The sequence below is a fragment of the Eptatretus burgeri genome, chromosome 14, assembly GCF_056783735.1.
Source record: "Eptatretus burgeri isolate ZD-2024b chromosome 14, Ebu_testis_v1, whole genome shotgun sequence".
Lineage (NCBI taxonomy): Eukaryota > Metazoa > Chordata > Myxini > Myxiniformes > Myxinidae > Eptatretus > Eptatretus burgeri.
Genome location: NC_140974.1, coordinates 45,563,864 through 45,591,820, shown reverse-complemented (window position 1 = coordinate 45,591,820; position 27,957 = coordinate 45,563,864). Strand labels below are relative to the sequence as shown.

The window sequence follows — 27,957 nt, the reverse complement described above, 5'->3', positions numbered from 1 at the left end:
ATTTTGATTCTCTTGCATCCAGGGCGTTAGATACGAGTAAAAGTTTGCCGAGAACGCTGCCACGTCCCGACTGAATGTAAGGAAAGCACATCGGCGACCGATCACAACGCGGCGCATCACCTCACATATCAACGTGAATCGTGCGGCGAGGACGCGAGCATGGCGCTGCGAGGACCTCGAACCGGAACTCTCTTATTTATTGTCCTGCTCTCCGTGATTTATGCGCATGGTCATGGTCATGGTCATGGTCATGGTCATGGTCATGGTCATTCACACGAACATCTTCATTCTCACGACGGACATCCTCATTCTCACGACGGACATCCTTCCGATCACGATTTCCAAAAGGAAGGACGTCATCCTGCAGACAAGTACCACAGCCGACATTACGAAGCAGCCAGAGCGAAGGATGAGGTCGCGGAACCGACGGAACAAGGAAGAGAAGGAGTCACTTTGTGGACACAGGTAGGACACTCGTCTTGTAAGTGTGTGTGCCTCCTGTACTGTACTGTACTGTACTGTGCTGTACTGTACTGTATATACATAATTCATTCATTGTCTCCGTTCGTGTACCTTGACCCTGTATTAGCCTGGAGTTCGCTTCGTGGTTCGGGTGGCTGGTTTGCAATCTTCGGGTTCTGCGTTCGAACCCTGTTTTTTTTTTTTTTTGTATACCTTGTCGAGGCTCGTGTGAGAGCTAACACACAACGCACATCATGGGGGACATGGGACAGGAGGGGAGGGAGAGGGATGTGGCGGGGAACATGGGGAATACAAGATGGACATTACAGGGACTTTCAGGAAGGAAAGCAGGGAATTTGAAGGAAGTGGGCTTGGGTGGATTATCGGGGGAAGAAAAGATCGAGGATTTGGATGGGGGATGATAAGAGGTGGTGGTGAACAGCTGTTTTGAAGGCCTGGAGGGAAGAATGGGATTGAATAGAGTGAGGGAGTTTATTCCAAAGGCGGGAAAAAAGAGGAATGAAAGAGTGAAGATGAGCAGTGATTCGTGATTTTGGTAGTTTTACCAGAAGGGGGTTGTTGGCGGACCATGAGTGCACTGCGGAAATGTGGTGGGGACAAATCGCAGAGAGAGCAGGGGGGGCGAGGCTGGAGAGGAGACTGTAGAAGACAGAAAGACCACCGACCAACCTGCGGTGAGAGAGTGAGAGGCCCAATGACTCAGCTTCATTGCGGGAGATGCCAATGATCCTGAAGGCCTTGGTTTCAATAGAGTGAAGCCAAGAAAGGTGGGAGGCAGGAGCACCAGCCCAGAGGGGAGAGCAGTACTCCATCAGGCTGCGGACGAAAGCTTTGTAAGTGGTCAGGAGCTCAAGTGGGCCGAGGAAGGACTTTGCACGACGGAGGATTCCCAGTTGGCGACTGACTTTGGAGGCGAGGTTGGAAATGTGGCTTTCCCAGGAAAGGTCATGGCAGATCGTGAGACCCAGAAGCTTGAAAGAAAGGACTTCTTCCAGAGGATTGTTGAGAAAGTGGATGGGGGGGGGTTCTAAACGGTCCTTTCGGAGGGACATAGTGAGAGTGTGAGATTTGTCTGGATTGAAAGACATGTTCCACGTGTTGGACCAGTTTGTGATTTTATCCAGATCTGCAGTGAGCGAAGAAGCTGCTGCTTGCCGGTCTGAGGGATGACAGATGATACGGCAGTGAGTGGAGTCATCAGCAAAGAGAAATAGAGGATTTTCCAGAGAGTCGCAGAGATCATTGATGAAAACCAGAAAAAAAGAACAGGGCCCAGAACGCCACCTTGAGGAACTCCAGCCTGGACAAGAAGAGGGGATGAAAGAACTCCATTTAGGGCCACACGGTGACTGCGTCAGGAGAGGAAGTCTGTGAGCCATGAGTGGAGATGCCCTTGGATACCATAGGAAGAGTTTTGTGAGCAGGGAAGGGTTCCAGACCGTGTCAAAAGCACGTGATATGTCCAGGGATACGGCTCGGATTTCATGTCTGGCATTGAGGACCTCCATCCATTGTTGGGAGAGCAAAAGCAGCATATCTAGGGTAGAGTGACCTGGCTGTGTTGTCCGCTGAATTAACACCAGGTGGGGTTAACTCAGCCTGTCATCCTTCTGAGGTCGACAGAATGAGTACCAGTGTACTAGTACAGGGTCACAGCATCAGTGGTACAGCTGTGCTTTCAAGAAATGAGAGCTACCCGGCAGCCAAGTTCCCACACGCAAGAACAGAACTCGATATTTTCACTTTTGAAAATATAACACGTGTCATGATTGTGACGTCTGTGAAAGGTTTTCGTCAAAAGGCAAACGTGACTGTTGGTGTTTGTCATCACCCCCTCTCTCTCTCCCCTCCCCCTCTCTAAATACTGTATATCGGTATATATAACCAGAGAGTTGGTGTCAAAGCCACCCAATGCTCGCCTGTTTATACATTTATCGTTTTTAAAAGACTAGTCTAATAATATTTTTTTATAAAGCATTGCAGTGAAGTCTGATCCAAATAATTTTAAAGCAATATATGTGTTTGTATATTGTAATCAGTAAAAAATAGTGTGGGAGATAAAAACATTAGAAAGGAAATAACTTGCACCAGAAACATTAACATTTTCACGCGCACGCTGACACCGGGGCTATCGCTATAGCTGTCTGTTGTTCGAACAGGCGAGCTAAAAATGGTGTGTGTCTGTGTGTCTGCGTGTGTGTGTGTGAGTTCATCAGTGTGTGTGTGTGTGTTTTGTTGATTGTTATCTCCATAATTCGGGTTTCAGAAGGTGGAACGGAGTCCTCTCAGATCTTCAAGCTCCCATCTTCATTTTAGTGAAGGATTGTGATTCATGGACGAAGTTGTGTTGTTCTCATCAGAGTTTTCTTCTGAGGCCTCTTTTTCAGGATCGTCACTGAGCCCCGGACAGCCTCTAACTGTAGTTTGTTTGTGGTAATGTTCCCAGGGATGGTTTGGGGGATCTTTGCGAGGTTCGTCTTTATCATTCCCGTTACTCCAGTTATCACTGGTACAATTCCGGTGATCTTCAGCTTCCAAGATGTTCTTCACTTCATTCTTGAGTTCTTGACATTTGGTCATTTTCTTGATTTCTGCATTATTTAGACCAAAATCACTGGGTACTGAAACCTCAATTAACGATGTCTTCTTTTTTTTTTTTAATCTGATTATGACATCTGGTCGCAGTGCTTTGTTTTCTCTGTTCATGCTGGATGGAATCGTCAGGTTGTACACGAGTATTATGTTGTTGTGTTCAATTATTGCTTTTGTTTCACGTTTCCATGAGTCTTGTGGAACTGGGATATTGCAGTCTATACAGATGTCAGTGGATTACTCTACATACCTTGTTGTGCCTTTGTGTGTACAGCTGTTCTGACATGAGTATTTTTTTATATCCTGAAAGGAGGTCACTCGCGCGTACTGTTTCTACCTTGCACAATCTACACTTGTCCGATTGGCTCAGTCTTGCCATTTTTACTTTACCTGGAATAATTCCACATCAGGTATTGTCATCGTGCACCGTCTGTCCGTCAGTGTCCTATTTTGACTTCTCCGGCCAAACTGCTGGGCCGATCCGGCTGAAACTTGGCAGCAGGTTCCACTCCTGACTGGTAATGGGGATTGCAAAGCTCATTCCGGTCATGTGACTTTAAGTAGGTCAACGTGGCGGACTAAGTAAATTCCTTGAAAAACCTTCTTCTCCAGACCCACCAGTCAGAATGCTACCAGATTTGGGTTACGACATTAGGCGAGGGCCCAGATACGCTACAGGTCCAGTGGTGTTAAAAAAAAACATTTCCGCTTGTGGCCAGTTTACTATTCCTCAGCTGTCTTGGAATATTGGTACTGCGCGTTGGTTTATGGCTTTGATTTTGTTTCTGGGCGTGAGATTTGTTTTCAGGATCAGCTTCATTCTATGCAGGTATTGTTTGGTAATTGTTTTTCACATTTTTTATGACACATTTGGTGGCACTCTTCTACTCCAAGGTATTTGGAAGATGCTTCGTTGTCTAGCTCCTGTATTGTTACCTCCGCCACTTACGGTGAAGGAGGTTAATGTTTCACCCCTTTCTGTCTTTGTTTGTTTGTTCGTCTGTTTGTTGGTTTGTGTGCAGGATATCTCAAAAAGTTGTGGACGGACTTGGATGAAACTTGGTGGACAGGTTGGGTGTGTAGCAAGGGTGAATTGATTCGATTTTGGTGATGATCCGAATCCGATCTGGATACGAGAATTATTCAATTTTTTTTTCAGTGATTCTTCACCATTGAGAGATTGGGCCAAAAACGATATGTAGCACGATATTTCAACAGGGTTCCCACTGACCTGGAAAGTCAGGGGAATTCAGGGAAAGTCAGGGATTTTTCAGGGATTTTTTTTGTTGGTCAGGGAAATGTGTGATTAGTGCCTAATGATCTTAATTAGTACCCTTTACACCCAGTCAATTATTTTGTTCATGATTATAAAAGTTTTCTTTGTTGCTCTTTTCATGAATTGTTTGCTGTGCAGGCAGATGCTTTTCATGAGGCTGTGCAGGCAGAAGGTGGAGTCACCTCTGTTAACATTGATAAACCACTATTGATGTTTGTCAGGGGCTCTCATGCCAGGTATCAAGTGGCACTGGAATGTAAACGTAAAGCCACAAGTGAGCTCGATCAAAAGACTGCAGCTAAAAAGAAAGCATGTGAGCAGATAAAAGCGCTTCAGACTAAAAAGGCAAAATTTATGGAAGAAGCAGCAACTGAATCCCGGAAGGTTGATATGGAAATAGCAGAACTACAGAAACTAAAGAAGTAACAAACTGACATTTCACTTAATGTAAGCAACTGTCCATACTGTATATGTTAACTATTGTAATAACGTTACTCAAACAATTCACATTTGTTTCCTTAATTGCTAGTTTTTGCTGACCATATAATTCTAAGCTACACACGCTGCTTGATGTTATTGAGATTTTCGCAATTCTAGTATATAACATCTCGACTGTTACTGCAACTTCCCATGTAACATTTGAGTAATTTCACTTCTGCGGCGGTGCACGTACCTGCATCCGCAGGGAATGGTACAGGAGTACCCACCTAACCGTAGAAGTTCAACAAACGGTCCTTTTTAGGACCAGATGCTTGTACAATATAGTAGTCTGTTAGTAATTTCTGCAATATCATTGGGTGTTCTAGCTTTTCTGGAATGTCACATTAACAATATCAATGTTTCATTGTTATTTTGCAAGATTTAGATGTTCTAAATGTTGCTAATTTTTTTCTGATATAATTCTGATCGAGTCATGGTACCTGGCACGTTTGAGATTAGTATGATTTGTGTTGTGCAAGTTTTATATTAACAAGCCGGTAGGCGACATGGCTGCTTGCTCTGGATGGAAAGCTGGCCGACGCGACTAGCCGATATTCATGTACGTGCTATCAATCAATTTAGCACAATAAATATGATTATCACAGCCCTCTTAGTTTGCGCACAGAAACCCGCCTTGTGAAATTTCAGGCATGTTTCCAAAGAGACTCTAACAAATGGCAGCCCTGGTAATTCCATTTATCTATTCGCTAAAGATTTTTTTTTTTTTATTTGATGCTGTAAGACATTCTCCTTGGGCACCAAAAAAACAGGTCCCTCGGAGGTCCAGTTTCGGATGTATTGATTTTTTTTTGTACAGTCCACAATATGTGCACATGATGTACGATAAAGTATTTTAGCTGTTGCTAAGCAACGGAGGTGTGCATAGCAACCATTCATTTTTGTGTCCATGTTAGCCACATTGTACACATTTCACCCAAGTTTCATCAAAATCAGACTCTTTCTCTTGGAGAAAGTTTTTGGAGTTTTTGTCAGGTCAGGTTCGATCTGTGACCTGCTACAGGTACCATGTAAACCTGTACTAACCTGTTCCATGGTCGGGTTGTCGGCGACTAAACCGTCTCCCCCACCAGGTTTTCTGGTGAGGAGGGTGTTTGGATATGGACACCCAGCAGGATTAAAAACAAAACCTGTCAAAGGGCGGAGGAGCTCCTTGTGAGCCAACGGCCATCCATATCTAGTGCCCAACTGTGTCTGCGGACGTCCTCCTGCAGTTGGGTTACTTCTTATTAGGAGGTTGGTGGCAGGATTTGCACTCCAGCCACCGTAAAACGCTTCATTCCGCAAAACGCAAAAAAATCTGAAAACCCACTCCGTGGGAGTACCTCCTGTGCAGCTTCCCTTCGCAGGGCAGCTCACCGGATGATGGGATTGGGGCAAAGCCTTCGGGACCCCCAATCTTTGATGATAGGAGGGAAACCATGGGGTAACATCCCTGGGTCAGATTGCGGGAGAGTGTGTCGGAGTGGTGCTGAGGTGTCGTCCACCAGACGGCGGTCTCCTTGGGTTAACCTGAGGCGGTCCCTTCGGGTGGGTGCCTGGAATGTCCTATCCCTAAGAGAGGATGATCACCTGTCTCTGTTATCATCTGAGCTCAAGCGTTTGGACATCGGGATTGCAGCTCTCTCTGAGGTTCGGAGACCGGATTGCGGCGAGATAATGGTGGGTGGTTACACCTACTATTGGTCTGGTCGCTCTGATGGTTACCATACCCAAGGAGTTGCTGTAGCTGTGTCCAATAAGCTGACCCCAATGATAATTGAGGTAACACCGGTCAACGAGCGTATTATGAGATTAAGGATTCGTCACTCCTTGGGTGTCATTTCCCTGGTCTCTATTTATGCTCCGACTGAGGCGAGTGACCTCACCGTGAAGGATGCATTCTACGCCACACTCGAGTCTGTGGTTGATCAGTGCCCCAGACGAGATACACTTCTAGTCTTGGGGGATTTCAATGCATCAACTGGAACTGATAGGGATGGTTATGAGGTGTGTGTTGGTCCCCATGGGTCAGGAACTATGAACCAGAATAGCACTAAGTTCCTTGACTTTGCAAGAAGTCATGGACTTAGGGTGGCTGGTTCATGGTTTCAGCGCCCACAAGCTCATCGCTGGACTTGGTATTCCAACGCTGGCGGTGTGGCAAAGGAGATTGACCATGTCCTCATTGACGGTCGTTGGAGGATGATCCAGAACTGCAGGGTCTACCGGAGTGCTCAGTTCCTCAATACTGACCACAGGCTTGTTGTAGCAACTCTAAAGCTGCACCTTAAATCCTGGAGAATGGTACCATCCCAGCCTAGGCTGGATGTTGCCAAGCTCAGGGATGAGAGAGTAGCTGAGGAGTTTGCGAACAGGCTGAGTGGACACTTGGGGGTCTGGGTGCTTTGGGGGTCCTGAAGAGTTGTGGAGCACCTTCAAGACCACCGTCCTTGATGTTGCCGGTGGATGCCTTGGAGTTCACCGCAGGGCAAAGAAGAATTTTGTCTCTCAAGGGACACTGGATACCATTGACCAGAGTCGCAGGGCCAGGCTGAATGGCAGAGCTGAGCTGTTCAGGGAGCTGAGGCGTAAAACTGTACGTGCACTGAGGGTGGACAAGGAGGCCTATGTGCGAGGAATCTGTGAGGGGTAGAGCATCACCTGTGGACAGGTGATTCTCGTCCCGCTTACAGGGGAATTCGCGCATTACGTTCATCCAAGCCCATCCCTCGGAGCACTGCAGTTCGAGCAGAGAGTGGTAGGCTCTTGACAGAGGAGTCTGAAGTGAAGGCCCGCTGTGCCGGTTACTTTGAGCGGTTGTACCAGGCTGATCCCCCAGCTGTCGAGTTGGACGTCAAGGGTGTTACAATCCCTGTTGCTGACCCTCGAATCAACTGTGGTCCACCATCGCTTGTGGAAACACGGGCTGCGGTGAACCAGTTGAAACGGGGCAAAGCTCCAGGGATCTGTGGCATCCATGCCGAACTTCTCAAGGCTGGTGGAAATGCTGCACTCGCGTCGTTGCATGCAGTTTTGTGCTCTGCCTGGAACACAGGCATCATCCCAACTGACTGGAAGAGGGGCCTTGTTGTCCCTCTCTGGAAAGGGAAGGGTGATCGCCAAGACTGCAACAACTACCGAGGGGTGACGCTGCTCTCAGTGCCGGGCAAGGTCTTTGCTCGGATAATTCTTGATAGGGTTCGCCACCATCTGCTTGAGCACGAGCGTCCAGAGCAGTCAGGCTTTACACCAAAGAGGTCAACGATTGACCGTATCCTTGCACTTCGTGTCCTCACCGAACGCAGACGAGAGTTTCGGCAGGGGCTGCTTGCAGCCTATGTTGATCTCTGTAAAGCGTTCGATTCAGTGAATCGGGATGTCCTCTGGAGGATTCTTGGTCTTCGTGGGGTGCCACCGAAACTGATCGATCTGATGTCTGAACTCTACTCTGGTACTGAGAGTGCTGTGAAGTGTGGTGGTACCATCTCTGACTTATTTCCAGTTGTTACTGGAGTTCGTCAGGGATGTGTACTTGCCCCCACACTTTTCAGCACTTGTATGGACTGGATTTTTGGGAGGATGTCGGAGAGATCAAGTTGCGGTGCATCGTTTGGGAATGTCAAGATCTCGGACCTTGATTTTGCAGATGATGCAGTCATCTTTGCGGAGACTTTAGACATCCTCTTGGGGGCCCTCGAGGTGCTGAATGAGGAGTCGGAGCCGTTGGGATTACGGATTTCTTGGGTCAAAACAAAGATCCAGGCTTTCGGTGACATCTTGGATGCTGCTGTCCTGTCTGTGTCTGTTTGTGGTGAGGATGTTGAGGTCGTGGATAGATTCACTTACCTTGGCAGTGATATTCATGTCTCCGCAGGTTGTGAGCCGGAGGTCAATAGACGTCTGGGTCGGGCCTGGGGAGTCATGGATTCACTGGATCATGGGGTGTGGCGCTGCCGGTACCTGTGCGGGAGGACGAAAGTCCGAGTCTTCAGGTCCTTGGTACTTCCAGTCTTGCTCTATGGGTGCGAGACTTGGACTTTGACCAAGGATCTGAGACGGAGACTTAATTCCTTTGGTACCAGGTCTCTTCGGAGAATCCTTGGCTTTTCGCTGGTCGGATTTTGTGTCCAACGAGCGGTTGCTGAGAGAGACTCGGATGAGATTTGTTACCTGCATAGTCCGTGAGCGTCAGCTGCGGCTGTATGGACATGTGGCTCGTTTTCCTGACGCTGATCCTGCTCACCAGATTCTCTCAGCGAGGGAGTCTCATGAGTGGAGGAGGCCAGTGGGCCGACCACGTGCCTCATGGTTGCAGCAGGTTGACCATCATCTCAAGGAGATGGGGATGGGCCTGGCATCTGCCTGGGGGATGGCCAGACGGAGGCCCCTGGAGTACCGGCGGAAAGTGGACGCAGCGACGCGCTGTTCTGGCACATGCTCCCATACCTGACCTGACCTCTCTTGGAGATATTCGCAATTAACCGTTTCTGAAATGTTCGACATGTACTCGCCCTAAACCCATCGCCTCCTACTAATATTTTTTTGTTAGGGCTGCAAATTGGCATTAAGGGAGCGAGATAGATTGTGTACAGAACTCTAAGCTTCGATTTTTCGATGTTTTTTTTTCTTTCGATATTTTTGACCACTTTAAAGGGCCGTTGCTATGCCGTTGCTAGGGCGTGGGGTCCCATATTCGAAAGCACATGATTCCCAGAAATATTGGTCCTCCCTACCAAATTTCATTGGAATCAGTTGAGTGGTTTAACCCCTATACTAGGCTTGACCAAAGTTTCGCAGACAGACAGATGGAAATGTCCAGAATAAGGGTGCTCTAAGAGCAGCCAATAAAAAAATTAAAATGCCAGTACGAGCTGGGAAAGTGTACTTTCTGGACCATTTTCTAAAAGACCGAAGTTAACACCCAAATGAAGAATCAGTTTAATTTCCCAACAAAATGGTATTCATAAGTTGTCTAAAACACGCCTACATATTTTAAGATTCAAATAAATTTTGAAGCGGACACAATTTTCTGCTGGTATTGGCATTTTAAAAAGAAGAATAGAATTGAAAATGATTGCATGTACACCATGTATCAATCAAAATGGTGATGGAAAGGAGTCGGTGTAGGCGAGGAAGAGCCGACTAAAAGAGCTTTATAAATTTTTACGTTTGAAAAGGTCAGGGAATTTCATTTTTGACATTGAGTTGGGAACCATGTTCAAAAATGTATTGGGCCCGATATGTTCTCGTGGATCAGGCATTGCGTGGCGGAGGTATGTGCTCTACCGAGTGCCCTCTAGTTGTATCTAAGTCTATTTTTATATTGTCCGTTTTTATCGGTCTACCTTGCGTGAGTGTGCATTTGGCACACTCATCGAGGCCAAATTCCATTTGGATGTCGTCAGAGTACCCTTTCACTAATTGCAGTTATTCTGACAATATTTCGTCGTTCGGTGCAGAGTTTAAAATCATCCATGTACAGTAGATTAAAAACCTTTCTTGTTTCTTTGGACATTCTTTTGTTGATTGTTAGGGTGTATCTGTGTCCTTGCTCATTAATGAGGTTACTTGGTGGATCCAGAGCAAGGCAAAACTGGAGGGGGGAAAGGCTGTCTCCTTGGAAGATCCCGTGTCGTATTTTCACTCCTGTTATTTCGATCTTTCCTTCCGAGTGCTGCAGGATTGTTGTGGTATTCCATAGATCCATGGCTTTCTCAATCAGATTGATTATTTGGGGATAATTTATCTTGTACATTTGCATTCTCTTTATCATCCACGAATGTAGGACACTGTCAAAAAGCTTTTTTTTATAGCCTATCCAAGCTGTGGACAATTTGATTCTTCACAATGTACAATTTTCAAGCATGTCTTTGTTTAGTAGTCGGTGGTCTATTGTTCCGTCGTATCCTGTCTTGCATTCCTTCTGTTCTGTCTCTGGTCCTCCTTGCTGTGTTAGGTGGTGGAACATCATTTCTGTGATTATTCCTGTTAGAAGTTTATACTGTACACTGTTGGCAGACATGTTAATGACCACTATTTGTGAGGTGGTTGGGTTTCTTTTGATTTTGGGTTGAGGAAAGTGTTGCGCTCTGCAAGCCATTCATCCATTGTCTTTTCTTCTTGGATAAGTTAATCGAATGCTCTGGCATAGTGTTTGTGGAGAGCTTCCAATTTTGGGATCCATTCCGCCTCCTTATATTCTTTTCATTCTTCATAAATTCCTTTCCAGAAGTCTTCCAGTTTATCATTTTCAGGGGGAATTGATACTTTCTGCTTTTGTTTCCCGAGTTCTCGGTAGAATCTTTTCGGGTTACTCTCACACATGCCTGGTGTTGGCTTAATGGTTAGAGTGGTGGGCTTTGGATCCTAGGGTCCTGAGTTCAAATCCCGCTCAGCTGTTGAATTAATACCAGGTGGGGTTAACTCGGCCTGTCATCCTTCCGAGGTCGGCAAAATGAGTGCTGGTATAGTGCTGGTATACTGTGTCGGAGTGGTAACCCGTCCAGGATTGTACCCAATAGCCAAGGAGCCTGCTTAAGCAGCACCAATGCTCTGCACAGAGTATGGTCCCAATCTCCTCCTCCTCCCCCTCCTCATCCTTCTCCTCACACATGTTGTTTTGTTTTCTCCCTTTGTTTGCTTAATCGTAGTTTTTATTATCTTCCTTGCTATCATTTTTATTCCGAGTTTGTTTTTAGGGCACAACAACTCGAGGTCTTCATGGTGTTTTGCTTTTATTAATGGGAAGTGGTCGTTTTTTGTTTTTTTTCTTGTTGTGTTGTTCCCTTTTCTGAATGAACAGAGCTGCTGCAAAACACACAACATTGATTTCATCAGGGGGTGGGGGTGGGGGTGTTGGTATCATTTTTCGGATCGCTTGGTTAGCTCTTTTTATTAACATTTTCGTTTCTTTGTTGTTTTGTATTCTGCATAGTTTGGCCTTTTCCCAAATGGTATCATTCACATCTCTTCTATTTTGTTTTTTCCAGGTTGTTTTGTTCTTCATCATTGTCCTCTTTCTTCTGTCTATTCTGCTGATTTATTAAGCTTTTCTTCTTGCTTATTGCATTCATCATATTATTTAGTTCCTTTTGTTATCTATTGTGTGTGTGTGTGTCACAAGGTTATAAGGTCATAAGGGTGTGTCCATTATTTTCCCTGGTGGGTTTGCACTTACGCTTCCTCAGTCATGCCCTGCAGCCACTGACACTCTCATCACCAAGTCATGCTCCAAACCGTTGTCCTGCTGCTCAGCCGCTCCCAGTATCCCTTCCAACATGCTCCTATCATCCTCTATCTGGGCATCACCCGGTCAACATAACACACATCGTCTCTGTCAATTGCTCAGCCCCTCCCCATGTCCTCTCCAACAGGCCATCATCCTCCACCCCACCTCTCAGTAAGCACCCAAACCCCATAGTTTCCATCAGCTGCTTAGCCCATCCCCATTCCCCTTTAATCAGGCCCCTATCAACATCTCTGCCTGACCTACTCTTCTCCCCCAACCCTCTTGCGATGAAAATTTACCATTACAATATAATCTTTATTTATGCCTTCCTACATTACTCCCATCCATGCCATCATTCCATAACCGTCTCCTCCCCTCTCCCTGTAAAGGCAGTGTTTCACAAATTTGAAGTACTGACAGCCTACAAGGCCATTTGCTGTAGCCCATTGGAGTACTGCTGTCCCCTGTTGAAGTGCTCCACAACAACGTATTTTTTGGAGTTGTCCTGTAGGGTAACCACTTCAAAATCGTGGCTCCCTAAGTCAGTACAGGAGGCACACAGTAACTTTTATTTACTTAGGTAATGAATAACAACATACAGGAGTTAAAGTTACAGGTGTTAGCAGAAAATAGACGTCTGATTGAGAGAACTCACCATTGCTTCAAAGGGTAGAATGATACAAGTATGAGACAGAGACCACTTTTTACCCCATGGGGTCTTCCACCCCACCGGGTCGAAGCGCCGCTCGCGTTCTCTTTTTTTCTTGTTACAAGACAAGTTGTTTGCCCATTCTCTCAAATGTCCCAATCTCTCTCTCGCTCTCTCGCTGTCTCGCTCTTCCTGACTCCTATGTTTTTTTGCGATTATCAGTGGTGCAAGCAACCATTAAATGATCCAAAGATATTCAGAGTTAATCTTTTTATTTTCCTGTGAAATTACAGTAAACCCTCTAACATCGCAGGTTTCGACCAATCGCGAGCAACCTGTTGTGTTCCGATTTCGTTATCATGGGATTTCATTTTGGCCAATTGCTGTTTTTGAGCTGAGATGAGTCATCGTTAGCGGCCGTGTGTACGATTACCTCCGATTACAAGCCTTTTGTTGTTTCTCCATTTTTAAAGAGCCCAAACGTAAAACTATGGACAAAATCAGTTGTGCCAAAAGGTAGAGAAAGGTTATAACGTTGTGCGAAAAAAAAAAAAAAAATCAAGTTGTTAAATGGGTTGGCAAGAGGTGAAAGTTCGGACGTCATTACGTCATTGAGAATCTGTGGAAAGACTTGAAGATTGCTGTTCACTGATGCTCCACATCCAACTTGATAGAGCTTAAGCCAATCTGCAAGGAAGAATGGGAGAAAATCCCCAAATCCAGATGTGCAGAGCTGATACAGACATACCCAAGAAGACTCAAAGCTGTCATCGCTGCCAAAAGCACTTCTACAAAGTAGTGACTTGAGGGGATTGAATAGTTGACGCAAGACGTTTCAGCTTTTCATTTTTAATTAATTTGTTAGAATTTCTAAAAACATGTTTTCACTTTTTCATTATGGGGTATTGTGTGTGGATCGGTGACAAAAAATTTAATTTTAATCCATTTTTTTTATTCAGGCTGTAACAACAAAATGTGACAAAAGTCAAGGGGTGTGAAAACTTTCTGAAGGAACTGTACGTCGCTTTGGCGAGACTCTAGAGTCTAGATAGATCACTTCCATCCTCCCGAATGTGTCTGTCTAAAAACCGCCATCCCTCTTGAACCTCGACTTAATGTCCTGCCCTCTGTCATCTGTCTTTTATGTTTCTTTAAAGCATTCCGGTAGGCCAACAGGCACAAGTTCTGGCGGCAACGTCGAGGTGCCACACCGTTCTACAAGAGCATCTGTGTGACAGGTCGGGGGGTGGGGGGGGGAGGGTGACAGAGGGGGTTGGTGCCTTTACCTTTCAAACCGGGCTCTGAGCTAATAGCAGGGATAGGGGAGGGTCTAAGTGTGTCATGGCAGTGGGTGGGGCAAGACCGTATAAATGTGGGGGCACAGCTTGGGAGGTGCACAATTTAATATTTGTTCTTGACACCAGGGAGCACAATTTGAACACTTATTGTAAGATGTAAAAATATTACAAACACTTATGGACATGACCACTTTTGACTTAAAGAATTAACCACGTATGGCTTGAGGTTAATTCTGAACAGGCATTGAAAAAAAACAACTGGGAAAAGCCATAATGAGTAGATCAATGTTATATGTGATTATTTATTTATTTATTTATTTATTTTCACTATTCATATCAAGTGAAAGTGTTCTTTATAAAAGTGGTTGAAATTAGCTGTTCAGTAATAAGAGGTTCAGATTTGCTTTCTAGTTGTTGTCAAAATCATCGTATTTTCTTTTTTATTTATTTACTAAACATGTATTTAATGTTTGTTTTATTTGATGAAAAGGAATATGGATTTGGCTAAATATTTTCAAACCAAATTAGCAAATTGCGAGCAGATTTTTCAAGCCAAGTTAATCTCTAAATCTCAAATGTAACCACTGTACACTGGCTTTGTCAGACATTATAATGGATGAAAAATGAGATGAGAGCAAAGATTTCCTAATTATGATTATGCTTCTCTCATTGCAGGCACTTGGGGCAACACTGCTGATAAGTGCTGCTCCATTCTTCATCCTCTTTCTTATCCCTGTAGAATCTCGTTCTACCCAGCATGAGCCTGTTCTCAAAGTGCTGCTGAGCTTTGCCTCAGGGGGCCTCCTTGGTGATGCCTTCCTGCATCTCATTCCCCATGCACTCAGTGAGAATCACAGCACCTGCAATTTCAGACGTTTAAACTCTCAAACAGCGTTTATTATTTTTTGAAACTCAAAGTAAAAAAAAAAAAAGCATGAAATCAACAAGCCCCAACATAATGAAACGAAACATTGTTTGAAGCCAAAGTGAATGAACAGGAGGATTGCTTTGTTCTAAGGAAAGGTAAATGGATTGATATATTGGTCTGGTGGAGATGCACTCTCTTTGGATGAGTTGAGAATTCTGTATTCAATGGCTTGTTTATAAAAATGTTTTTCCTTAAAAAAAAATTAATACTGAATTTGGCTCAAAAAGAAAGTTTCAAGATGCAGTTAATATTGACTGTATATTTAGGTGACCCACCATTTTTAATTCCTTGGGAATAATGTATTCATGAAGCCTCTAATAGAATGCAGGAATTTCTAATAAAATTTACATATGGCACCATTACTTTTTTTTCAGGGGACAACATTCTGTATTAATACAGGACTGCAAGAGTGAAATATCTTGATCGTGTCATCATTCTCATACTTATCTAGTGAGACTGTAGCTGTTAGAACTAAGTGGTGACTACAGCTTATAATGCCACGTTCGCCTTTGGATGTGACACCAGCTCTGGAAAGTACTCCAAGTTCAAAGGTAAAGGTCCCTCTATCATCCTTTCCCAAAATGCAAGGAGCCGTCAGTGCGATGTTTGATCGATAACAGTTGTGAAGTGGGGATTATAAGGATGTATGGTGCCTCAAAGAAACCAATCTGTTTCACCCACTTCACAGAGGACTGTTGTGAGATGAGAAAGGAGGCAGCATGAAATTGTAACATGGATTTTCCACAAGACATAGGAGTACCAGAGATTAGTAAGAAACAAGGATATCAAGATTGAAGGAGGAATTCAGTCTGAGAGTGATATACTTCTGGGATGCCAGGATGATGTTCTGAACCACCCCTGCCAAATACATCTGTCCACAGTCATAACTAGAATGGCACTTGGTGGAGCACATACCTCCGCAAGCTGAACAGTTTACCTTTTGTACCCCACTGATATCCTGGATCTGCATCTGGACTTTAACCAAAAGCGAATCTGTTTGTTCTTGTCACCTATCCAACTGATCCACCAATTTTATTCCGAATCAGTCCACAACTTTTTGAGATATCCTGCTATATATCTATATTTTTTAGCCCTATCTCTCAATGGTGAAGGATCACTTTAAAAATTATCTTATCCGGATTCAGATCTTCACCAAAATATACACCATTTGTCCTTGTCACACACCCAACCTGTCTACCAAGTCTCGTCTGAATCCGTCCATAACCTTTTGAGATGTCCTGCTCACAGACAGACAGACAGACAGACAAAGAAACAGTGGAATACATAACCTCCATCCACCTTCAGTGATGGAGGAAACAAATTAGCATTTGCAACCAGAGTAAAGCTTGAATATGATGTCATCTGCAAACCATGTTCTTGTGTTTGGATTCCTGATTGATGTTTTTTTTCAATGTGACTTCCACATAGATGGTGTCCCGAACCTCTCCTTTAACACGTGTGGTATATAAATATGATATTAGGCTTGTTGAAATTCTTATATGTTTTATTTTTGCGTGTGCGCATGCAGCCGTGCATAAATTATTTTTTGTTTCACTTTTACGGTGTTTTTGAAAAAAAATTCATTTGCAGAATTTTTTTTTTTTCATGCAGAATTTTTTTTAAATGTTTTTTTTTTGTCTTTCGTATCGTGACTCAGATCGAAAAATATTTTATCTTCTCGGTTTATAAAGTTTACAGGAGTTATTACTTTTGGCAAGGAGCTAGGAGTTCCTTCAGGGCAAACCTCTTTTACACGTTCGCAAAATGAGAACATACGTTGAGCATTCTTTACAAAAGTGCTAGTGTGTCTGAAGGTCCACATGGTCACGATGAGATTGAAAATCCCATTAATGAAAACGATGAAAATCTGGACAATGAGAGCCTGTATGGTCACTCACACACGCATGGTAACCTTTTTGTCCTTTTGATTTTGTTTCTTCTTCTTTGTTTGTTTTATATATCCAAAAGAGGGCTTCTGTTTGGGACCTTGTGGGTACAGATGTAAGCAAGTTGGGTCGTATTTGTTTGGATGTTGTGACTTTCCATGACTTGTGTTTTTATGCTTGCTTTTTTTACACAGATCATGCACATGTCGCACCAGTGGGTCTATGGGTCCTGGCTGGGATCGTGGCTTTCTTGGTGGTGGAAAAGCTTGTAAGGAATCTGAAGAATGGGCATGGGCATGGGCATGCTCATGGAGCAAGAAACGGTTTGTTTAACTGTTTTATGTGCAGATATTTGCTTTGTCCATGCAACTGGAGCCATCTCATAAATGTCATTTTAAGTTCCAGAGATCAGTTGTGCATCCCTTTTCCATGTATGTTTTAATTTTTTAACCAAAAGAATGATTATGCAATGTTGTATAGATCTAATATAAGCTAAAAATTCTTCAGTAAAAAGGGGTGCCTTTAACCATCTTTGGATAAAGTGGCAAACTGCACAAGTAACGATGAATGGCTCATCAGGTAGAACAATGGCAGAAATGAACAGAACACTGATTGAGCAATGCTAACCACCTTGGGAAACGAGAAACTGATGTTTCAGGTGTTAACCCTTCCTCAGAGCAAAAGTGCATTGGAGAAAAGACCTCTTGTGTTCTGATGAAGGGTTAATGCCCGAAACGTCAATGTTTTGCTTTCCATGGTGATTAGCTCATCTCAATCAACATTCTGTTAATTCTATTCAATCTCTCACTATTTTGTCAACAGAATACATCAAAAAACACTTAAGTCTTATAAATCTCATACTGGGGTTATTTTTGCACTCTTTAATTGCACATACAAACAAGAAGTGACGGCAAGCTATTCAATCCGGCCAGGTTACGTGCTATCACCAAAGTAAGAGAAGAGTGTGTCGGAGAACTTCTTTTTGCTCATGACTTGGCTTTAGTTACTCCCAGCCATGATAATATGCAAGAAATCACAAGATATTTTGTTGATTCAGCAAATCAGTTTGGTTTAAAAATCAATGCAAGTAAGACCAAATTACCGTTCCAACAAGCCAACAGACAAGATATAAACAATGGGAATCAAGAAATTGTCATCAATAGTGAAGCTCTCGAATGTGTAAACTCTTTTACTTAAGCCACTGTCACACCTTGATGATTTCGCCAGCGTATGCCGACGTATGAAAAATTTGTCTAAAACGCTGGCACATGTCGAATATGTTATGGGTAAGTTTTGTATACGTTAAGAGCATGCTGGCATACGTCGTAGTACGCTGGCATACGTCATAGTATGCCGAGCTCGTCGACAAATTTTAACATGCTGAAAATTTTTCGACGTATGCCAGCATATGACTCGCATGTTCTGCATACGCTGGCCATAAGTTGTAGACACGGTACGCGATCGTTGACACACGTCGACACACGTTACTTGTAAGTTACTCATAAGTTGAAACGCGTCGAGGTAATGTTTAGCGTCAGTGTTCCAGACTCCATGTTTTTTTTTCTTGTTTTTTTTTTCTTTTTTCTTCGGCATGACGGTGATGTTGACACTTCAATTTCTAGTGCGGTGATAATATAATATAATTAATAGGCTGCCGCTCAACGATTTAAATCATAACCGCACTAGAAATCGAAGTGTCAACATCACCGTCATGCCGAAGAAAAAGTAAAAATAAAAAACATGGAGTCTGGAACACTGACGGGTTCCTCCTGTGTGAACCCCATTTTTATATACCAATTCCCCTAAACGCTGCCAATACACCATTATACGGTAGCTGTAAGTTAGTAACACGTTCAGTAAGTTCTGTGGTCGTCCGGAAGACGTCAAATACATCTACATACGTCAATATGCGTTGGAGATACGTTACTCATAGGTTCAAAGCACGTTACTCATAGGTTAGAAATAAGTTTCGGGTACGCTAAACATTACCTCAATGTGTTTCGACTTATGAGTAACTTACAAGTAACGTGTGTCAACGATCGCATAACGAATCGCATGTAAAACCAAGGACTTCAAAACCAAGGCCTAAAACCTCCTGTGATGAAGTTAGACCGTCAGGAACAAGGAATTGTGGTGTAGCCATGTGCTAAACCACCTTCATCAATCTACCACCTGCTATACATGATCGTGTTTCAAGAACTAGCAGTGGGGCAATGGGGAAATCATCGATGAACTTTTAAATAAGGTAAATTGATATTTGTAATTTACCTAATATTCTTAATAATTCACAAGGCTACACCTGGTGCCTCACCCTAGGTTTCACAGAAGGTATTACATACAGGTCCTTTACACCAAACCCTAGTTATTTATTGACAATTCATCACCCTTGGCATGATGCACATTTAAATAAGACAATTATTATGCTACATTTCCCTACTTAATACATCAAGATAGTTAACTACCCAAACACGGAGCATACCAAGCTATACATTTCTAACTGCACTAAGGTAGTGCCTACCTCCAAATCCCCCCCTCCCCCCAACAAACGTAATGATATTTAACTGAATTGGAAGTTGTAAGCCACGATATGTTCCTTCAAGGAAGTTACTACATTTTTCTCATCAATCTATTAATGCACACAATCGTGTTTAAATGAGGATTCTGAGCCTGGAAGTGGTAATTTCAGTTACATGCATTTAGGTCCCCCCAACCTCAAGAGCAAGAAGAAGTCAAGTGATGGTGAATCTAGTGGGGAGAATGAACCTGCTGCACGCAGGGAAAAGAAGAAGCAAAGCCATTCTGCTAAGGAAGAAGACAAGATGCCAGCATCCATTTCAGGTTTGTAGATTGTCTGGTGTGGTTATTTAAATGTTATTTTTTTGGTTGATGCACACAACATGGTGTGTGCTTGTGATGCCCAACAGATATGGCTGTAGCTGGTTACCTAAACCTAGCGGCAGATTTTATACACAACTTCACAGATGGCTTGGCTATCGGTGCTTCATTCCTGGTGAGCAGCCCTGTTGGCGTACTCACTACTTTATCAATACTGTTGCACGAGATCCCCCATGAGATTGGAGACTTCGCTATCCTCGTCCAGTCGGGATGCAGCAAACGCAAGGTGTGGATACAGCAATCCTGCCCATGTCTCATATGGTGCATGCCCTTTATCACCTTCCATTTCCATGTTTTTCACTTTAAATGTTTTTTTTTGGATGAGGGTAGAGGAGAAGGAAGGGTGGGAATTCCATTGTGGTCTGGTAAACAATGTCTTAAATCAGTATTCTGCTACCCCTGAGAGTAAAACTGAAGTTGAGATTTGGAGTAAAGTAAGCAAGTGTGTGTGTGTGTGTGTGTGTGTGTGTGTGTGTGTGTGTGTGTGTGTGTGTGTGTGTGTGTGTGTGTGTGTGTGTGTGTGTGTGTGTGTGTGTGTGTGTGTGTGTGTGTGTGTGTGTGTGTGTGTGTGTGTGTGTGTGTGTGTGTGTGTGTGTGTGTGTGTGTGTGTGTGCGTGTGTGTGCGCGCGCGCGCAAGTTGCTGTTGCTGACTGCTATCTCTCACTCACCATGGTTCTTCAGAAAAGGATTCTTTGACTCCATGGGACTGACTCGATCTGTGAACTTTCCCACTTGGATTTCTGTCAATGGCAGATCCACCCTTCTGGATTTGGTTATGACCAACTTCCCCACCAATGGTAACTTGCTCTTCCTTTGCTACAATTGGTTCATCTGATCTTGTGCTTGTAAAGGTCAGCATCTCTCTAGCCATTCTCAGAGAACAGCCTTTTTTGTTTTATAGGTGTACTAGCAAACACCACTCGTTGCTTCGCTGACGGGGACAAGAGGGGGAAGGGGGGGAGAAATTGGGAGGGACAAACAGAGAGAGAGAGAGAGAGAGAGAGAGAGAGAGAGAGAGATGGTGTAGGGAGAGAGGGGGAGGGAAAGCAGAGAGGATGGAGAAGGGGGGCTGGGGGGCTAGGAAGGGGGAGGGAAGAGAGCAACACCTCACCAAATGTTGCCATACACTGTGGGAGGGAGGGCTGCAAGGTGTGTGTGTGTGTGTGTGTGTGTGTGTGTGTGTGTGTGTGTGTGTGTGTGTGTGTGTGTGTGTGTGTGTGTGTGTGTGTGTGTGTGTGTGTGTGAGTGACACAAAGAGAGCGTCAGATGTGTGGGAGCAGAGTTCTGCATTTGATTAGGAGGGGGTGAGGATGGGACAGAGAGAGAGGGGTGAGGGGGGGGAGGAGGAAAAAAAGAAAAGGCAGGTGAGAATTGGAGGTGGCATTAGCAAAGAGAATGATATGCGATGCTTAAAGAGCAGGTTTTGGGTCGCTGAAGACTTCGTGTGATTCGAAAGTTGTAATCACATTAATAATCGTTGGGCAATTATTTTCTTACACATGAAACTCAAAATATGCTAAAATTAACTTTTAAATCAAAACTTTTGTTAGTGATCGAAAAACAGACCAGAATTTACCGAAGATGCTATGACGTCACGTTCTCCGAAAACTTCGTGAACATTCGGAAACAGCGTGTGAACAATGGCGAGATGCGAATCAGAGAGTGATTTCAGCGGTGATGAAATTGAGTGTTTTCATTCCGATATTGCCGAGGACGAGTCGGAGGATGATGGGAATTTATACTATGGAGTTTCTGGCCCTGAGCCATATAAATTTGAGCCACTTTCAAGTGCCAGAAAACGGCCTATTTCGTGTACAAGTGGCAAGACTGACCCTCCGGCAGTTCACACTGACAGACTCCACCAGACAGATTGGTTTGTAGATTTTCATTTTCTTGTTCGATGTATAAAATAATGTAAAGTTTGATTTGTCTGTCACTTGATATAATAATTTTTAACCCTCTCGTCAGTCAAGAGTCAGAAATAGAATGAATCAATAATGGACCCAAATATATTCTACACCGTAGCCTTGGCGTTGAAGTCTTTCTGACAGCTGAGCTTGACCCCAGCGAAAGTGAATAGTTAGAACAAACCCCAACTTTCAAGAGACTGTTGTGGCATATAAATACCAAAACATGTTTAGCCTCATTTGGAAATATTCTACCAAATTGAGAAAAAAAAGTGGAAAATTGATCAATTTTTTACAATTGAAATGAAATAGCCCAATTTGCTGATGCTGTTAAAAAAGTAATTTAATCAACAATAAGTTGATTTGTTGAGAAATTTTTTTCATGCTTGTGTTTTTCAAAAAGTTTATTTTTGTGTCTTTCCATGTTCTCTTTAAGAATACATTTCAATGTTTTTCTCACTTAAACTCAACAATTGATTCTGTGACAGAGCAGTATCTGGAGAACTTGTCAACCAACAACTCGTATTCACAGAGTGGTGATCAGATGTGTTTATGCCTTTGTAATCCTCGGCTGTGAAATGGTCACCACAAATGACAAGTCTATCCAAAGGGTCCTCTTTACCCGTTTTCTTTGGGGGAAAATTCACCCGTTTTGTTTGTACAAATCTTATCCACTGCCGGCGAATGTTTGATTCCTTCGGGAATCGGTGGGAGCGATTACCCATTTTCCAGCCATTTTCGCAAAACATGACGACGACATGATGTACAAATATCCAAATAACTTTGTTCGACAATAATTCAAAATAAAAAAGGATAATATTGACAGTTGCAAGCTCAAAAAAAGCGAAAGAATGGCCCACTGAACTGGACACTTCTTCAATGAGCGAGTGAGCGTCCGCCTTGTTTTGGAGAACGTGATGTCACCATCCATATATGGCACGCAGCTGTTTTTTTCAACAGCCTCGAGGAATAACAACTTCGGAGTTAAATTTCATCAATTTCCCCAATAGTTAGGCAACCACAATAGTTTGCATAGAACTATTTAATGCACATATAATCATATTGATACATTTTCAGAACATTTTTGGTGACCCGCAACCTGCTTTTTAATGACCGAACACACAAAAAAAAATAAAAAAACGTGTCAGAACAGCTGCACACACAATGACACAACAGAGTTTGTAAAGTAATCCGCTGGCACATCTGCAAAAAACCTTGATATTCCAGTTCCAGAAAATTTGTGGGAACTTGAACCAAAAGTAATCACTGAAAACATGCAAGTACCGCTCACGTATGAACTAATGATCCTATAGAGTGTGAACATTGAAAACAAAGCATTGTGACCAGATATCATACTTGGGTACAAAAAAGAGAAAAAGGTATTGCTAATTGAGGTGTTAATACAAGTGATTTTAGACTAATGATGCAGAAATCAAGAAAATGACCAAATTCAAAGACCTCAAGCATGAAGTGAAAAGATCATGGAAGCTAAAGAATGCCAAAGTTGTACCAAATTTATCAATATGATAGTGGAGCTACAGGAATGATGATGAAGAACCTCACAGAGGTTCTGTCAGTTGGTGGTGCTGTCAGTTTGAAACTGAAACTTGTATGAGCAGGAAGCAATGTCATCTTTCCGATAGGGAGTTTTATCCACCATTTGAATCTGATTCCACTTGAGAGCAACATTACATAATCTCCAACATGGTGACAGACTTCATCATTAATGGAGATTTGCCCATTGAGTATTAACCTTATTCAAGGTAATCCCCAATGTACTTATTTTTATTTGCTGCTTAAGATTAACAAACAAGACAACAATTCGAATCATTGTAACTGTCTCACAGAACTTGTCAGTAAGTACTTTGATGGAATTGTGGCACAACTTGTCATTTTGTTGCCCACTTGGCACTTGCATGAAGGATACCAAGGATGCTATTTGTCTGTTAAACAACTTCCGGTTTCAAGATGGAGAAAGTAGACAACTTCTTTTCACCACGGACATCTCTTCATTAGATACCAATAATTGTGTGTGTGCGTGTGCGTGTGCATCTCCTCCATAACAACTCCATTACTCCATAACAATAGAACAATGAAACCTAGCGGCCTGAAACTTTGCATGCACACTAAGTAGGGTAAATTTAAACACCCCTTTTGAATATAATTAACAGGGTGCTCATCATAAAAAAACCAAAAAAAAAAACCTTCCGAATATGGTGGCGTGTCATCTTGCTCAGCCAGCTTCTACCTCGCAAAGGTCTTAAGCCACAATTTTGTTTTGGCCTGCTCAAACATACCTTGATTTGGAAGAGGCCCAAACAGTTTCTATACATTAAAGTGTTTAAAATTAAGTTTTTTTTTTTCAATTTCCTCACATCATTGAATGCCTTATCTTCATACCTTCGAACCCCTACATACATCACTTTGACAGATGCTATAGTTTTCAAACTAGGAACTTGGAGCGATGTTATCTTCAATATAAAAGTGAATGAGACGTTTGTTTATTTGTGACGCTACTCGTCTGAGCTCTCCAGGTTAATTGTGACAAAACTTTTAACCACCTAAAACACTTCCCTACACCCACTAAGGAATTGGGTTAGGGATCATTTAATGTTACCTTTCACATAGCTGCAGTGGCTTAAGCAATATAGTGTGATGAAAAAAAAAAAATCCAAATAGATCAAACTTTTTTTTATGCCTCTGCAGACGAACTCGCTGGAGGCATTATGTTTTTGGGTTGTGCGTACGTTCGTCCGTCCGTGCTAAATCTCGTTATCTAAAGAACCGTGGAACAGGTTTTGTTCAAACTTCATCACAGTATATAGTGTGAGACAAATATGATCTGATTCTTTATATACATTATGATGCAAAGATGAACTGATTAGATGGTCGCTTCAAGAGGTCAAACGTCAGAATCCGTGATAGGTTTTTGTTACTGCGATAACTTACGAACGACTGAAGGGATATATACAGGGGGCTGCAAAAGTAGGTATACAGTAAGGATGTTACCAAGGATGAATTATACCAAGGATTATATAAGGATGAATGCCGGGGGGAAACAGTTTGAACATTTGAGGGATTAATATGTTTATTATTGGTATGCGATTATTGATATGCTTGTATAATCAATAAAATACGTTTTGTACACACGTTTTGTTTTTCATTACGGTATACCTACTTTTGCAGCCATATATATATATATATATATATATATATATATATATATATATATATATATATATATATATATATATATATATATATATATATATATATATATATATATATATATATATATATATATATATAGTTACAAATTCTCGCCCGTCGGCGTGCGAACGACCGTGTTTAACCGAATCGCGGCCGTACGCCCACCCGACGAACAATTCAGTCACGGCTTTCCGGATCGATGCCGAAAACCAGCCATGGGTGTGTTCTTGAGCACACCACAACCTTGTCCGCACTCTACCCGCGCTACAGGATCCGATCGCCAAATCTTCGATTTACTGAATTATTCGCGCGGGCAGATTACCGAGAGATTGTACCTCAACGGGGCCGCTGGGACACGAGCTGCTTAATGCAGCTCGCTCCGTTTTGAGATAACCGAGCGGGGTGTTATCGCGACTCCCGTTGGACCCGATCGCTTTACCGGCTATTTAAAAACCAACTATATTCCGAGGGCAAGATGGCAGTTCAATGGAGGGAAAACGACACGACACGACGAACAGGTCAACATTCAAACAAGCACATTTATTTGTACACAACCATGCACGTATACAATCAAGCAATGAATGCAAAACACGCATGCAGTTATGCAATGAATGGGGGGTAGGGAGAAGACGCGAGCAAGACAAAGCGCCACGACCGTCTATTTATTATGTACAGTCACTTATCAGTTCTACTTATCGGACTTTGCGCCACAACTTTCCTCCAAAGAAAACCAAGGAAAAACCCCGTCAAAGACAAGGGGGTAGACTGGACCTCTCGGGGTCTTTATGCGATGGAGCTTTGAGGACCGAAGGAGCTCCGAGAGGCCGCACAGGTTACCTTCACCTCGCTGGGGCGACCCGCGACGTTCCGTCCCCACGGCAGCAAGCGTGACCGCGGCTCGGCCGCGGCCTGGTGATTCGGGCCCCAGCCGGCAACGCCTGAGAGGAACGAACGGGTATTTGCTCTTTCAGAATTGATGCTCACTTTAAGAACCTGTCTGTCCCTCAGCGATGCTCGGACTGTTCTGAAGCCCAATCACCTGAGACCGTTCGGTGCTGGTTGGCGAGCTCTCTCAGGATGTCTCCACATCCTGCACACGAACACGCAGCTCCGCGCAGCACAGCAGGCTTGGCCATGCTCCCAGCTCGTACCTCCTCCGCTCTCCTCAGCTTCTCCACCGACTGCAGGCTCTAGGCTCCCGGTGCTCCGAACCCCGACAGACACTCCACAGACTCACTGTGCTTGGCGCTCCGCTTAAATGGGGTCCGTGAGGCGAGATCTGATCTCCGCCCCTCTCGCTCTCTTGATCCGAATCTCGGACTAAGCTTGTACAGAGCGGACGTGCGCGAAGACAGCGACCCTGCATGGCGAGCGGACGTACGCAAAATCACCGACTTGCGCGGCGAGGAAACCCCCGCGTCTGCCTGCAGCGATGCCGTTCGATGTGGACTCGCCATGGCTGGCGCCAAGATGGCGTTGTTTCGGAGACGAAGGTGAGGCGGTATTGATCTATTGGGGGAGATGTGGATTAGGAGATGGTGAGGAGATGTCGTTGTTGTGAAGGCGGTTGTGACGAGGGTGGTTGGTGGTTGTCGTAGTGGAGAAGGTGGTTGTCGTCGTGGAGAAGGTGGTTGTCGTGGTGGAGAAGGTGGTTGGTGGTTGGCGTTGTGGTTGGTCCAAAATAACGATAGTAAAAGAAAAACGGCTACCTCAAAGATTACAGCCTGGGTGACACGAATAAATTCCCATTAGACAACGGTGGGGAAATCTATCTGAACACAGACTTATCGGCATAACTGACCTAAGGACCTATATGGTGCTCTGCGAATTTCCACAGCCGTAACAATATATATATATATATATATATATATATATATATATATATATATATATATATATATATATATATATATATATATATATATATATATATATACATACATACATGTCACTTTTAGTGTTATTACATGAGGTCATCATCTTCTTTTGCAGGCCATGTTGTTGCAGCTTACCACAGCGCTGGGTGCATTGGGAGGTACCATGTGCTCGCTACTAGCAGAGGGCATCGGTGAGGCAGCAACGGCTTGGATCCTTCCATTCACTGCTGGTGGATTCATTTACATTGCCACAGTGTCGATCATCCCTGAACTTCTTGCCGACTCGAGGCCAAAGCAGTCATTCCTTGAGATTCTTGCTATGGTGTTTGGAGTGTTCATGATGGCACTCATAGCACTATATGAATGATTTGTCAACCTCACATATTGCACCATGTATTCAAAGACCAACTGCAGAACCTTCTAAGTTGAAGATGAGATATCTGAGCCTCTATTGCATGCACTTCTTCACCTGGAAGACCACTTTGGTGGACTGAAAGTTGATGCTTTGTTGGAATATAAGGCTGCAAACCTCTAAAATTGGCTATGATGCTATCCTGGTCTATACTTTGCATCCTTGGAACCCATTGCTCAGGGTTTTTTTTAATGCGATTGACTCAAGGTGCACTGCAGTTCCAGAGAGTTCTGTGTGAGTTGTCGGAATCAGGTTTGCAGTCATTATATGTTTTGAATGAATGTGGAGGGTCAGTGGAACATGAGCCGTATGTCTTGACATTGTTATTATGTACTCGGTACGTATATGAAGTTGTCCATGATATGATGGTGATGATGCCAGCTTGTACGTCCAAAATGTTCAGCTTCATGGTTTGTACTGGGCACTCCAACAATAAGATGCATTAAAATTTTTCAAAAAATAGGTCGGATTTCATAAGAGATGGCGAAGTACGAATTAATGGCTTAATGGTTTTGGGAATAGTTTAGCTTTTCCATGTATAAATCTGGAAAACGGATTTACTGTGGTTCCTTTGATGTATTATTATTATTAGATGGATAATAAAGCATTTCATTCCAAATCATGCATTTCACTTGCAAGAATGGCAACACCTTTCTTCTTTTATTCCTTGTTTAAACCTTTTAATCAAAAGTGACATGAATCCATTATGGAAGTAGAAATAAATCCAACACCAAGACGGTCGGTCTCCATTATCTCCAAAACTCAACAATTTGAAGGAATTCGAGAAGGCAGTGGCTATTCCCATGGAAATTGTTAACAGCACTGCGACTGATGCT

General features: G+C 43.4%; 1 protein-coding gene across 2 annotated transcripts; it reads left to right on the top strand.

Annotated features, from left to right (window-relative positions):
* On the top strand, positions 1 to 27,752 carry SLC39A7 (solute carrier family 39 member 7). 2 transcript variants are annotated; one of them, XM_085854613.1, is made up of 7 exons: positions 3 to 465; positions 14,682 to 14,850; positions 16,749 to 16,841; positions 17,015 to 17,143; positions 19,521 to 19,658; positions 19,745 to 19,941; positions 26,825 to 27,752. In XM_085854613.1, exons 1-7 carry the CDS (start codon positions 160 to 162, stop codon positions 27,074 to 27,076), a joined length of 1,284 nt encoding a protein of 427 aa, XP_085710739.1. In that variant the 5' UTR covers positions 3 to 159; the 3' UTR covers positions 27,077 to 27,752. The 2 variants fall into 2 exon arrangements, with proteins under 2 accessions (XP_085710740.1, XP_085710739.1); XM_085854614.1 differs by lacking the exon at positions 16,749 to 16,841 and having other exon boundaries at positions 1 to 465.
* The last annotated feature ends 205 nt before the right edge of the window (positions 27,753 to 27,957 follow it).